The sequence below is a fragment of the Micromys minutus genome (genome assembly GCF_963924665.1).
Source record: "Micromys minutus genome assembly, chromosome: 22".
NCBI lineage: Eukaryota > Metazoa > Chordata > Mammalia > Rodentia > Muridae > Micromys > Micromys minutus.
The window spans coordinates 23,438,209-23,454,050 of NC_137957.1; the positions used below are offsets into that span (position 1 = coordinate 23,438,209).

At 36.7% G+C, this 15,842-nt stretch overlaps 1 protein-coding gene across 3 annotated transcripts in view; it reads left to right on the forward strand.

Moving 5' to 3' along the window:
• Positions 1–15,842, forward strand: part of NAV3 (neuron navigator 3) — a gene marked incomplete at both ends in the record, with an annotated part of 293,999 nt that overhangs the window by 141,196 nt on the left and 136,961 nt on the right. For all 3 annotated transcript variants that reach the window (XM_080934946.1, XM_080934947.1, XM_080934948.1), the window contains one exon: positions 11,161–11,276. In XM_080934946.1, coding sequence (XP_080791072.1) covers positions 11,161–11,276 — 116 coding nt within the window. The remainder of the gene's footprint in view (positions 1–11,160; positions 11,277–15,842) is intronic.

Below are 15,842 nucleotides of genomic sequence, written 5' to 3' on the forward strand. Positions count from 1 at the left end.
CATGAACATACTTTATTCTCCCTCTTAGGAATTTGCATGCTTTCTATTATTACCACATCTTTTACTAAACCTTAGGTCTCCTAAGCTTACTTCTATTAAAAAAATTTTTTTTGTGTCTCTGAACAATAATTTCCAAAACCATCCCTGTCACTAATATGTGACTACTCTCTGAGACTAGCTCCCCCGTCCCCTTTTTTACATCTCAAATGCTGGAAAGAAAATGGCTTACTTTTCACACCTTCTTGTTCTCCAGATAAATCCCTTATTTATCAAATGGCAGACTTTCTCCTCTTTTTATATCTGAGTAATATTCCATTGATGTTGTGTACAACTATGACACAGGAGCATAGCTTAGCTGGTAGTACTTGTGGGTATGCCATAGAAGCCAAACAGATTCTTCATAAACTTTGAAACTTTCACTTCTTCCTTTAAATTAAAATCTATAGATGGAAGGTGTTGTGGCCTACTGGCTAGGAACACAGAGAGTAGACAGCCTTGCGTTACTGTTGCTTAGAATCATGACCAAATATACTTGAGACCATGGCTCTTGGAGCCATATTGGTTGCCACCATTGATCAGTCATGTGACTTCTGGTAACACACTTAAGGATTTTGAACTTCAGGCTGTAAAATGGAGGTGAAATCATTGAAGCTACCTCTTACGATTCTGTTCAAGATTGGTTTAACATTTATGCTATGTTAATAACATTTTTCATGTGCTGTGTGGCCTTCTACACATCATTCAGTGTTTGGTGGCGGCTAGCTGTTTTAAAAGGTTGAAGGAAGCAATTCCATGTAAAGCCATCACCGTTAATGGCAATGATTATACTTAGGTTACTGTCAATAATATAAAATAGTTAAATAAAATGAACAGAACACATTGTATAGTGCTCTATATATGACAGAACTATGAAATATCATCATAAAGTTTTATAAATGATAAAATTATATCCTCTAAAGACAAAGTTTTAAATACTTGTACTCTCCTGCCATGAGAGATGCTTATAATCCTGATTCATGACATTCTGAATATAGACCTACATGTTCTTTCTCATTCTAACTATTCACATTTATGTAAGAATCCACCATGAAACCCTTTGACATGGTTTATAGGAGTTGTTAATATTAGATATGATAATACTTAGGATTTATGACTTTATAATGGCAGTATCATCTTTTAAAATATCATCTGTAAAATGCTGGCTTACTGAAATCGTTCATGTTACAAGATTGATACACGTTTCCTGACATAACCTCCACCACAAATCTGGTAGTATGTGATAGTATCCCTATTTATCAGAAATGGAGGAGCATTGATTTAAATTCAGAAAAGTAATGATCTCAGAAATTCACAGAGCCTGAAAAATTTGCCTCAAAACCTACTCTGACTGACTGCACACATTTGATGTTCAGTTAGCCTGAACATGAGGACACCTTCTCCTCTGTTTGTCAGATCTTTCTTTCTGCAGTATAAAACGAATGAGCATTGTTACCATGAAATTCATACTAGGAAGATGTCAATAACATGTTCACAGATTTCTCAGTCACTTGAAGATGTGATCAATATTTGTGGATGCCAACACTCAACTGGGGGGTTAGGGGTTATTGTGGCCAGCCTTGGCTAAAAGAAAGTTTACACCTCAAAAGATGTTATTAAAAAAGTGTGTTGGGGGAGAGGTATAGGATATGGAACAGTAGAAGGGTAGACCTGGAGGGAAATAAAATCTTGAGTGTAAAAAGTAAAAGGAAAAGAAAATCCATGGATTTTTCAACTAGTATAAATTGACATGACACACACTTATTATATGAATGAAAGATGTACAAATATTTAATTTTTATATACTTAAGTAACCTACACAGAATTTAAAAATTATTAGGGTGAGGGTGATTTATTTTCCTTTCATCTACTTAATGTAGACTTTCCTTACTGTCTGAGTTAGGCTAATAATGCGATGATAAAACTCCATGACCAAAACCAATCGGGGAGGAGAGGGTTCATTTCATGTTTCATTTCAAGATAATAACCTATCCCTGAAAAATTCAGAACAAGGAGTCAAGGAATGTAGGAACCTACAGGCAGGAACTGAAGCAGAAACCGTGAAGGAACTCTCTGTACTGACTAGCTCTTCATGTCTTGCTTAGCCTGGTTTCTCATACAACTCAGAATCACCTGCCAATAAGTAATCTGTCCCCCATGTGATGGGCTCTTCCAACTCAATCATTTAAAAAAGCAACAGAATAGATTCTAATTATTTATTAGAATACATTCTAATAATTAAAGTAGCCAAGGAGATTCTCATCAAAATCCATGCCCATGTGGTTGGAGGACTAAAGAAGACAAATGGGAAGAAAAATCAATATTTTATTCTTTTAATCACTCCCTGCCAAATTATCCAACTTTTAGCTAGTCCTCCCAATTCTCTCAAAACATAACCTGAGTCAACCATTTCTTCCTATTTCTATTTACTCATTCTCACCAAATTTCCAGTGAGTTTCTCCACTCGCACTTCAGGGCCCTTTGCAGTCACATCCTCCACGGTGCCAGATTTTGAACTTTTGCAAATTTAACTTACAAAGAGAGATCTCAAATTTTATGATGGCTTACCTCAAAAATTTTTATCATGAGTATAATGTAAAAGTGATGTGCTGTCCAACACAAACTGCACTTTTGGAGGCTCAGACTTTAATAATTTTCTGAGCTGGGAATGTGCAGAAGGATATTCTCAATGAAAATGGACAGTAGCCAGAAACTGCCTCTTCCCATTAGCTATGAGATCTGGGTGAACGGTAACAACTTGCAGTTCACACCTACAGCTGTAGTTGATGTCTTATGACCTCATGGTTTTCAAGTTAGGGTGGGCTTTAAGTTGAGGCTGATCTCTATCCAATTCTATCTTACATAATCATCCACTGGATCTCTCCTAAGCTTCACAAAAGTCGCTTCCCTCCTAGCTATCACTCAAGGCATAGTTGCACCCTTCCTCCTGCTAGCACATTGCAGTGCTGTTGTCTTTTTGTAATATAGACCATCTAATCCTGTTCAAGAGCTTTCACAGACATCCTCTGCCACTGCAGACTATTTTCCAGATCTATAACTCATCTGTACTTGCTGGCTACTTCTATTTCAGAAACCTTCATGGCCATGTACTCTGGGAGCATCCACTATGTCTCAGCCAGTATTTGTACCTCCTAGTCTCCTTCGATTTTGTTGCTATTTCCCATTTCCTCATTTAGGTAATTAGTATGGCTTCAGTGGCTTGTATATGTATTGTAAGGTCATAGCAAGACAATATTTGTCTTTTAAAGCTCACAATTTCATTTTTTTAATACTCGAATAAAAGTCTATTGTGTATATATAGCATAATGTTATTATCTGTGCATCAGGTCATAGACAGCTACACTGATTCCATTTCCTACTAACTATAGGATGAAGGAGCAAGTGTCTGTATAATAAGAATCTTATTTTTCTCTGCCAAGGAGTCTTGGCATATATGGGCCTTCTGATTGTGTTTGAGACATTGGAGAAACATGGCCTGTCTCATATTTCATCTACCTCATTCACCATCCATTGTCCCAGATGTAGTAGACAAGAGACAGACTAATTTGTTCTGTGTGATTCAACAAGAAATTTAAAAAAACAATCCCTACAGCCCTTCCTAAAACCTCACAGAAAGTAGAAACCCACCTTTAGCTCTTGGAATCAGGGAAGTTCCACAATGACCTAGAACTAGAAAGATAAATAGAATGTCTCTCTTATCTTACTTTACCTTCTTGTTGCTGTGACTTAAAGACAAAAAAAACAAAAAATAGTGTTCCAGAAGCAACATAAGAAAGACTCTGTTTTGGCTCATAGTTCAAGTAAAAGTATAAGGAGTTTACAATAGAATTCAAACTTCAGGACAAGCAATGGAAATGTTCAAAGGGTATGGGTGGGCCTGTCTTCCTGAGTTAACCTAATTGAGATACCTCTTAACAAGCATGTCTAGAATCCTATCTCCCAGAGGATTCTCAATCTTATAAAGTTCACAATTGAGAGTAGCCATAAATATTCTACCCTTGTTAAACTTGATAACCAAGCCTATCACTGTAAATCAAACGTTCTATACTTTGCCTCTATAGTCTCATGTTCATACCATGTTGTTTAATATTACCCAACAAGTAAATCTAAGAGCCCCCACAGTCTTAACAAATTAAGGTAAGACAAAAGTACAAAGTCTACATCTTACCCAACACAGTATATTAACTGTGAATTCCTATAAGATAAAAACATCAACCACCAAGCTGTATACTGCCCGCATACAAAGATGCACAATGAGCATTTCTGTTCTGAAAATGGAAGAATCAGTCCATAGCAAGGTGTGATATGACCTAACCCAAACCAAAGTCTAGCCGAGAAAGTATGAAATCTTCTAGTTCTTGGTCTGTTATGCTCACCCCATGAGGAAATTTTCTAAAGATCACAGGGGTTTAAGTAGTCACATACTTTAGCTTTGCTGGCTGTGACCAAGCATCTCCGCACTGTGACTGCAATGTTCCTGAAAGGGATTGCAATCAAACCCCACATTGCCTGTCCTCAGCTGCTCTTGAAAACTGTGAAGAAGGATGATCAATCTTATATCCCCAATGCCTAGAATACTAATACCATGCGGCTGGGGCTGCTAAGCTATGATCCCAGCCAGTTATGTAGCCTGGAGTTCTTGTACTGTGTTTCACACCTTCTGTCCTCACCCTGGGGAAACTTTCTTTAGGGGGTTGGTATTGAGACCCAGGGAGCTCATTAGCATGAGCCTTCTTTTTACACTTCAAATGCTTCTGGATTTTCCTGAGCTGGGTAAGGTTTTGACTTCATGAACCTTTTCTGTTGTCCCACTACAGCCCAGGAAGTTGCTTTTGAATGGGATTGGAGTCTTTCATTTGTTACAGCCTCTTTCTCAGCACCAGCCTGAATATATTCTCTTCACACTTCCTGTGCCAAAACCTTTAGTCCTTTACTTTAAAGTCAATTTCACTTAAGTTTCAGGTCATGGGCAAAAAAGCCATATTTTTGTGCAAAAAAAAATTGTAGAAATGTCCACGAATCAGCTGCTGATACTGAGCTTATTTTTCTTTACAGTGGTTCTCAACCTTCTTACTGCTGTGGCGCTTTACATACGGCTCCTTATGTTGTAGTGACTCCAACCACATCATTATTTTGTTGCTACTTTAGAACTGTAATTTTGCTACTGTTATGAATTTAAATGTAAATATCTGATGGGTAGGACATCTTATATGAGACCCCCAAGGGTTTCCAACTCAAACGTTAGGAGTCACTGCTCTAAAACCTCATGAATGAGACCGCCCCTGTCTCTCTCTGTTAATGCCCTGGGTGAATTATTGTCTCCTCTCCTTGTCTTAGTTACTGTACTATTGGTGAAAGGAGACCCCATGCTTAGGAGATAAATATAATTACAAATATAATTATAAGATAAATATAATTATACTTGGCTGGAGTTTCAAATTCAACCCATAGACTCCTTTAAATATCTAAAAACTGTCATCTCTATCTGCCATCAATTTTTTGTTCATTTCTTTTGAATGTATAACTTGACACCTATATCCCATATTTGTAACATTATGTGAGAAAAAAGCAGTACAACTATTAGTTAATTCAGGAGATATGACACTTGAATACATTATGAGTCATGAGAAACAAATGAAAACAACTATTAGCCATTCTCCTTAACTTTTTTTCTAACTCTACGTTCTTCACTCTCTTGCTGTTTATATTAAATGCCAATAAAATGAGGTGTGGAATATAATGGAGGCTCATACAAGCAAAGAAGTTGGGGTAGGTAGGGGCTGCCTGAACCATTCTCAGAAGAGAAAAAGATTCCTTAGACCAGCAGGTAAAACATGATTAATGAAGAAATGAGTGTGGCAAGTCTACTTATTGAACATAAGTTGTACATCTCTGTAACTGTCTATGTTTGCAAAGTTAGGTCAATAAATTATTATTTTACGTATTGTTCCTTTTGATGTAAGTTAGTATTACTTTTGAACCAGCATCATAGATGTTAGTTGAAATTTGGGTTGTTAAGTTTTTATACAGTCCAGATTCTCCCAGGAAGTCACATGAGAAATTGTCATTTGAATATGCTGGATTCTGAAAGGCAATGAATGCAGAACAGTAGTTTCTAAAGTGCTCACAATGTTGAAGTTCAGATTATTTATTGAACAATGAATTGTGTGGGATGAGCTGTGAGTTTAGGAAGATTGAAATGTGGAATGCATCACTGTCTTTCAGAGAAAGCACTGTGTACCCCCAGGAGACCACTGCAACCTGCAGTGGTGGGTGTATGTGACTGGGGCATAATTGGTCATCAGGACACACAAAACACTATTGACTTCTCGTCTTAGAAGCCTGTCTTTTGCTAGGTGGAATATATTTTTGTGCACCGGGGAGTAATCTAGATGCCCTCACTTGGAAGTATTTTAAAGATGAAATACAGACCTGCTATGGGAAGATGGACCATTGTACTGAACCTTGTTGTGTGTTCACATTTTCTAAGCATAGTGGGGCATGGCCAACCTTTCTTGTATTTGGCTTTTTAATTTTACTTTCAGGTAATCTGGAAAAAAATTACATCTGTAGGAAATTTAAGGTAATATCAATATATTCTCTCTCTTTCACTCTCTCTCTCTCTGTGTGTGTGTGATTAAAATACATAAAAAGTGTTTAATTTTATTAATTGTCCCCCAAACAGCACTTTAATTTGTGTTCTATATGCTAGCCATATTTTTCTAGGAGCCTGTTCTACAGTCTTTTCTTAATTTTTCTGACATTGATATTTTAAAGGCCAATTATGATTTTTTCCTTTATCTGGCTCTGTCTGATATTGACCCAGCATTAGACAAATGTGTTTATTCTTCTGCAATGCATCCCTTTGCTTACTCCAAAGGCATTATATGATGACTGATATCTGCTATTATTCTGGTATAAAATTTGTTTGCTTCTTTAAGGTAATAGTCCCTGTATTTTTCTATCTTAAAATTAATTCCATTTACCTTCAATAAACATTTGTGGAGTAAGATATTTTGAACATTAAAAAAAAAAAACATGGTTCTTAAATTTCATTCTCTCAGCTGTGGCATCCATTGAAGTTTTATGTCTGAATTAAAATTATATTCCAACAATGACAAATTATTTTATAATTCCACTTTTCATCTGTATGTATTTCATGTTTGAGAAAGTGATTTTTCTCTGTTATCTATCCATCTATACTTTAGGGACTAATAGTCTTATTTTATTTCATTAGATATAACACATTGTCACTATGATTAATGTTTAAAATCTCCTTACCTATGCCACTAAGCTTCAGGCTACTCTTATGAACTTTTCTCAAGCATTTCCACTTTTTTGAGACTCTCCTTTGTGTGGTTTAATGTTCATTTGATTCATCTGGTGCAGTCTCTAAATTAGCTTCATCTGTTAGTCAGTATGCCCTGGTTTCTTTTCATGGAGAATTACATTTAAAACCATGTTACTGCTTCTAGGTTTTTCTAAGTGCTCATAACTAAGCTATCTGGGTGTGAATATACATATTTATTTACATCACAGAATTATTAATTGCCATATTCAGGTCAATACTAAAGTACTCTCTTTTACAAAAGTTCATATTTGATAGCACCTAATATGAGTTATCAAATTGCTTAAGTGGCCAGTAAAATGTAGCATTTAGAATACATCAGTTGATGCTGTCACATTCAATAATGTCCCTTTTAGCCTTATCTATTAACAAACGGGATTGAAATACAACACTGAGTGTCCAGTAAGGACTAATAGAGTCTGATTTTATTTCATGAGTTATTAATGCAGTAAAATTGTCAGAGTAGTGATTGATAGGTCACCATTTGCATGTGGTTAGTTTGATTATTGGTTAAACATACACAAAAGCACACATACCTTGGGCACAATGGTCAGACAGCTAGAAACTATAATTTGTTGTGTGTAATACCCACCTTATAGGATTGGAGTGAAGCTGAGTGTTGCTACATTGATATTACACTGGACCAATCCTTGTTGCATAGAACAATACATAAAAAGGGACCTTTAGTATTGGGCTAATCATTGTTGAGATTTAGATTTCTTAGTTCTCCTATTTCTAGTAATATCTTGTAGACCTGGAAAAGTAGGACTCTGTATACCATAAACAGTATTTCCCAGGCTCCGGCTCATAGTTTCAATAGGTACATGTCATGTGCACCATTGTCTTGTCTGTCTGTGCGGATCAGCGGTGAAGACTGTCCATTATTCACTGTGTCATAGTGTTCCTGTGACATTTGGAACTCTTTATAAACAGTTTTATGGTAAGACCCAAATGTTTTTATTACAATGGCATATACCTGTCCCAAGAATAGAGATCATTTAAAAATCCTCAGGAACCTTGCATAATTTCTTTGATTATCTGTATAAAAGGAAAAACTTTAGTAATTAGTACTGATTGCATCCCAGTAGAACAGAGCTAAGATCTAGTTCCAGTGCTATTGTCAATAGAGAAAGGACTGTTTTGTCAGTTTTATAATGCATGGCACCGAGAAGACTGAACTGACCTACTTCTGAAAATAAACCGAGGAGAGCTTCCAAGTTCTTTTGAAAAAGATGTGGAGTTTAGCATCTCACATTCCCTTTAACAATGAATCTGTTTCCATATGACTTTTGTAAATGACTCATTTGGAGAATGCCAGGGCATAGCCACCAAAGAGATAGGATATAAACAATATTCTCCTGTGCCTGAAACTAAAAAGACACCAGAAGGTAATCATCTAGAAGCATGAACTTCCACACTAATAATATCAAATGGAAACTGAGTTAAAATGGAGCAAGTAGAAATGTGAAGATTCTTTGTGTCTCAAATAAGGGATAATAGAGGTACAGCCAACAGAGCTGACTTATCAGTTCATGAAGGGAGGAAGGTAGCCACAGTCATCAGCTCAGACACACTTTTCAAGATTTGTTTTGGGTAGAGCAAAATCTCTGCTTTCATGACATTCTAAATATTTTCATGTTCCATATAGTCTTTTCTAGAGTGACACTGAATTTTTATAAGTATTACTATCACACCTTCTGTATCCCATGACAGCTACCATGTTGATCTAATAGGAAACAACTAATGTTGGCCTTTAGAGAGTCATTTCAGTAAACACCTAAGGCAGCTCAGCTTCTGAGAGACTAGTCCCTGAATAGTGAACCTGCAGGATTTTTAAGCCAGTCTTGAGTCAAAGCCAGCTTGCCTCGTCGGGTGTCTGCGTGACATTGCTTGGACAGAGCCAGGCAGCTTCCTTTAATGACTTTAGTGGACCTCCACACTCACCAAACTTCTTCAACATGGAGTAAGAAGCCCTAGAAAACATGATAGGACTTCTGCCTTTCTATTCAGACAAAATAGGCTGAAAAGTCAGGAAAATACAACTGTGGCTTTGTTTCTCTTTTTATTATTATTTCACATATATGACACATATATCCAAGGATGAAACAGCTTTAAATCATTTCTTAAAAATTATATCAAGTGTTTGAATTCTTACATCTGCCAGTTAAATATCAATTATATATTTTATGTGTGTGTGTGTATATTTATATGCACATGTGATATTGTGTATGTGTTAATCCATTGTGTACATAATTGCCTTAAAATGGAGGCCAGAGGTTAATATCAAATATTTGATTTTTGGCCACTTCATTTTTTGAGACCATCTTCAACAGAACTTGGTGTCCCCTAATTTGACTCTATTGGCTGGACAGTGGGCTCCAGTGATCTGCCTACCTCTGCCTTCTTTAAGACTATAAACATATAACTGCATCTAGACATTTATGTGCAAACACAGGTCATGGTTGTGTGGCAAATACTGTACTGACTGATACATCTCTCCATTTATTCCTTCCTCTCTGATCTTTTCTTCTCCATCTTCCTACTATCCTCTGCCAGGATCCCCATACATCCCAGCTTAGCCTTAGACTCTTGATGCTCTTGCTTCTACCTTTGTAGTACTGAGATTATTGACCTGGCCCCACGGTGTTGCATAAATGTAAACTGGTTCTAATATCAACATTCACATTTTATTTTTCTCAGAACTACGATTTAGGATAATAGCCGTAGGTCACTTAAAATGTGACTTAGACATATACTGGTATTTTATTTCACAGGCAAGGGTTTCTATAGGTGTTCTTAAGCTAAGATATAATGATGCCTGACTTGCTATGCCTTAGTCTCAGTGCAGTAAGTGGAGCTTTAAGTAAGGTGAGTGGAGTCTCTGAAAAGCACATAGTCCAGCAGCCCACAGTGTTGTGTCTGGTTGACTCCTGTGTTTCAGTGGCTCATGTTGTGGACTAATCAAGCATGAGCTTTTAAATCAAATGCGTGTACACTTTGAATCTGTATCAAGAGATGTCTAGAATTTTCACCTGTGTACAGAAGAAACTGTAAGAAGTAAGACTGGAATACCCAAAGTATATGGTTCCTATGTTGACTACCTTCCATTTTAGTAGACAGTCCTGTATTTGTTAACTACATTTTGCAGGACACTATTCATAGGCACACAAATGTAAGTGTATGGGAGATCAGTGAAAGCATTTGCTTCTGACTAGATTTAATGTTCCAGAATCCTTAGATCATCATAGTTACATTTGTGTTTCGTTGTCTATTTGTTAGTTATTCATATGCACTCCATTTTATACATTTTATAACATAGGCCTTAAAAATGTTTCAGGTATGGCTTAAATGCTTTACTATAAATGCTTTACTATAAGAACATTATATGGCTAGATGCTCTATAAAATAGATTTTTCTTTTGCCCCCACACCCAATGCAATCAACTATTGATAGATACAAACTTTCAAGTGCAGATGAATCCAGGAGATCTGAATCAATAGCTCACTTATATGAGTCACACACACACACACACACACACACACACACACACACACACTTGGGTATATAAAATAACCTCCCAATTTCTTCTACGGATAGAAATCTGTGGAGAATTCCAGTTGCAAAAAAAGCAAAAAGAAGTTATTGACCTTGATGGAAAACTTTTAATGAACTGACTTTTCCTTGTGCTGAAGCATTACTTTGATGAGTCACTGGTGACGACAATTGTTTGTATCTGTCTTCTTGGTTAACTTCAGAGCACATGCAGAAAATGAAGGCACCTCTTTACCACCTGCTGACTCCTGTACTAGCCCCACAAAGATGGATTCTTCCTATAGTAAGACAGCAAAGCAATGCCTAGAAGAGATATCCGGTAAGTGAGTTTTTGTAATCTCCCTATTTTATTAGATCATGTTGGTGATGTGAGTTTTGTACAACTGGACTCATTATGTTTCATACTTCAGAGTTTCTCACATATTTGGATATTCTGGATATGATGATCTCCTTGTTGCTCTGAAAAGAGTAAAAGCCAATGGTGGTTCTTTCAGAACTTGAAAGTATAAATTTTAAGGCATTTTGCTTATCAGGAGCTTTTTGTGGTTGATAGAGTAGTCCTTAGAGATATTATGGAGGTTGGAGATTAAATCAAAGATGTAACATTACTGTAGTATTTATAACCAATGAAATCTTGTCCTATATTTAATTCCATGATGTTTATAACATTTTTCTGGTGTGCATATTGGAAAATATCCAGTTGCAAAGTTGTTTTAATATTCATATGTAGGTGATATAAAAACTTACAAATCCCCCAGGTACAGTTCTCAGAGTTTTGATTGTGGGAAAGGGGATTTGCAGCTTCAGCCAAATTTTGTTTCAGTAATTCATATAAGCCTAGGGTTATATAGATAGCCTTTAATATAATTTTATTTTGTATATGTTTATTATGTATTATATAGTCCTACTTACTCATTCATGAGGACCCAAGAAACTTCTTAGAAAACTATATTGTCATGAATTGGAGAAAGAGATTTTTTTAAAAAAAATTTGTTAGACTTGCAATAAATCTTCGTGTTAGTCTTCATGTGTTCACTCCTAAGTCCAAAGTCAAAAACATGAGGAACAATTTAAGTTTTAAAAATGTATGTGTTACTTCAAGGCCTCTGAGTCCTGTTCTGAGGATCAAAAAGGTAACCCCAACAGAGCAGGTTAAGAAATGTCTGTACTTTGATAGCCATGAAATTCAATTCAGCAAGCATGACCCCTTCTTGAAATAGCCATCACTGAATAATGAGAGTCATGATAAAATAACACTTTAGGAGTAACCTATGGAATGAAAATTAGTGATATCATTAGGTATGTGTGATTTCAGATGGCAAACACAATACAGGGCCAGTGCAAGGAAGAGGGAGGAGAGATTGTGATGTGAACACATGACTATGCCAATGTTATTTATAGACTTCAAAGAAGCGTCAAGATGATGCTGTGTCCCTGTGTTGTGACAAACATTTTATAAAGCATGACATGAAGAAGCTTGAATTATCATACTGAATGTGCATGAACATCTGTATTATGCCTATGAAGTACAAGCACGCCAATCTATAGCTGAAAGTGAATTCAAGTAGAATTTAAATTTTAATCACTGTGGGTTTCACAACGGAACACACTTTTCTAAAGCTAACCTATCACCGAGTAGTGCTGATGGAATAAATAATCCATATTTAATTTTCAAGTTTTTTATTTTATGTTTAATCATTTTTCATATTACTAATTAATGTTCCTATTTAATGTTCTGGTATCTTAATAGAGTATTTGAAAATGAAACATAAACCAGATAATGGTATAATAATGTAAGGGACTGAATAGAGGGAATAGTATTTTATGAAAGTAATGAGTTCTTTATATGGGTCACGCATCTGAGGAAGGGAAGGAAATGGAAAATAGATCCTGAAATGAATCTGGTGCTATTACATCACCCTTAATGCCATTATGTGTTTGAAATTAGCTGCACGGTCTGGAATCCTGTCTCTTCCTCCAGTAAAATCCCTGCCTTTATTTGTGATATTTTAGGGGTGTGAATAAATGGCTCTTCCATACCCAGAATTCTCCAGGAACCTTGTCTCACAATCCATCCAGAGCTACACAGTTCCACAGTCAGAGCCTCAGCCTTGGCATCATCAGAAACTTTAAGTTCTTCATAGCATCAGTGCCATAACGCCTATTCATCATATATGTCCGTGTATGATCCATGTCATACATATGTGATGTATGATATATGTCATACATATGTGAGCCATCAAATGCTGAATAGGAGTTGAAACCTGGTCCTCTAGAAGAACAGCTAGAACCCTTAACCACTGAACCGTATTTCCAGCCCCATAAATTCTATTCTTATTGCTTTACCTTCCCTACATTTGCAGTCCTCTCTCCACCGTCTCAGACACCACAATGACCCTGCTAGAATTCTCACTTTATAAACTTGATTAGCATCTTTTGTCGTTTACCAAAATGTCTATGCCTTCTTTTCTTCATAGCTCAGTCCTTGTGATAACTAGAAATTTCTTCTACACACACACACACACACACACACACACACACACACACATGCCTAATCCCTTCATTCTCTCTTGTTTTAAAAAAATAACAAGTAGAGGTTTATTCCATTCTTCACCTATTCCATACAATAATAAGTGAATAAAAAGAAATCTAGTTCCAGGTTGAAGAGCCATCAGTTCAACCTTACTCGCTTATCCAACAGCCCTAGTAACCATGATGTTTCCCAAAACTCTGCTTGGCCCCTCACATTTTTACACACACACACACACACACACACACACACACACACACACACACACACACACAAACACACACACACACACACACACACACACACACACACACACAAATGTTACTACCTTTTTCTCAAATCTTGAACACTACCTGTAGTAGACATTTTAACTGTTAACTATGATGTCACTTTACTGAAAAATGGGATGCGGATAACTCTGTATCCATCTCTACCTGCTCAGAGAATTTATTCCCACTGAACATGTTTGCTTTGCTTTTCATGGACTATATTCTTGTTTCCATGCTAATGTTCCTTTTTGCTACTAACCCATCCCTTTAGACCATGAGGTAATGATGTATCTCTAACTTCAATAGAATACAAGACAGCTCCTTTGCCTTCCAACTTCATGGCTATAATTTAATTCTTTTGTCCTACTCTCAGTAACCTTCAAACCAGCCACTAATCCTTCCTCTTTGTTGCCCTAGCTTACTCTCACTAGCCTTTTCACTTCAGGTCTGCACTGAAATTGCTCTTAATTGAAGTCGTTATTACTGGAGACCTGTTCAAATCTAAGGATAAGTTGGATGGCTCATCTTATTGACCCCTAACCATGAATCTAAGCAACATTCTGGCTTGGTTTCAACATTCCATTGATTTTACCCAAACCTTGCTCTTTGTTCTTTCCTGGTAATCATTTCTAGTTATGCCTTTTCACCCTAAGTACTTATCATTGAAACAATTCAGTTTGCTTCCCAATACTTTATTTATACATGCATATGACATAAATTTGTGGCTGTAAATGTGGTTCATACAGTAAAAGCCAACAAAAGTCTCTCTCCTCTAGTCCTCTCTCTTGCAACCCGACTCAAGTATCCATTCCTTACACAGTACCACTTAAACATCTCACATATACTTCCAACATACTACATTTAAAATCATGCCCTAAGGCTGGCTTCAAACCCCCTTTTGTTTGCTTCTTCTTTTTGGTTGGTGGTCATGCAAGCTTCCAGTTACCCAGGCCTGATCCTAAAGACTCCTTTGTGACCTCTGCCACCAAACATTTAGTCTGTTACCCTGTATTACTGGTCCTATGTGTAATGCCTGCTCTCTGAACTCAGGAATATAGGAATAAATTTTGGATATACTTCTCAATATTTGGTGTTTTTCTATATTGTTCCCTCTCAGAAACTCAGAAGCTCAATATAGACAGCACTCTGTATGCCATTCTCATAAGAGTAAAAGTGTTGCTCGGGCAAGATAACTCAATGGGAAAGTACTAACCTATCAAATGGGAATCCTTAAATTGAAAAGAAACAAACTGCTAATGTTCTAAGCAGTTAAAACAGAGTAGAATAATTATATTTTTAAGATATTTCTACAAGAGAGCCCATTCTTTCTCTATTTTATTAATTTGCATATCCTAGTCTGTATTTGCTACACAACTCCTATCCAATTGCCATTTCTGAAATAAAATCAATGCAGATATTATATAAATGAGACCCTTCATGGGGAAGAGCCCTAAACAAATTTTAGGTGTATAGAGCATGCAGGGAAAAAAGAGAACTACTGTATACTTTGGGAGACAGGCCAGTCAGTAGGGCTCAAGATAAACATAGGGTGGTCAGCACTCAATGAAAGCTCTAACAGTTTTGCTCTTTGCAAGCTGAACTTCCCCCAGGAGGCTCAGGTGTTTGAATGTGTGTTCCTGTTTCTGACTGACAGTGCTACTTAGTTGTTGAAGTACATATTAAAAGGGATCTGGTTTATCTCTTTATCAACCATCCCCCGCCCCTGCTCACTCCAGGGATGCTGCTCTAGTGTGGATCCAGTGCACAGACTCTGTCACTCGGTCACAAGTCACCCTCTCTACACAATTCCATTCCAGGTGGTTCACTCCATCTGCCCTACTGCCTTCATCCCAAGTGAAATTACTGACCCGGTGTCTTCTTTCCTCCACTGCACGTCATAAACATCATTTCAAAACCCGGTAACTTTTCAACCTAGTTTATATAATACATTCTCAATTCACAAACAATAAGATTACATACAATAGACAAAGACACAAACTGCCCTTCTATATAAGATAAAATTGCTACAGAAATCCTTATATTATTTATATCTACCTATGTTCGATTACAGCCACCCGCATCTAAG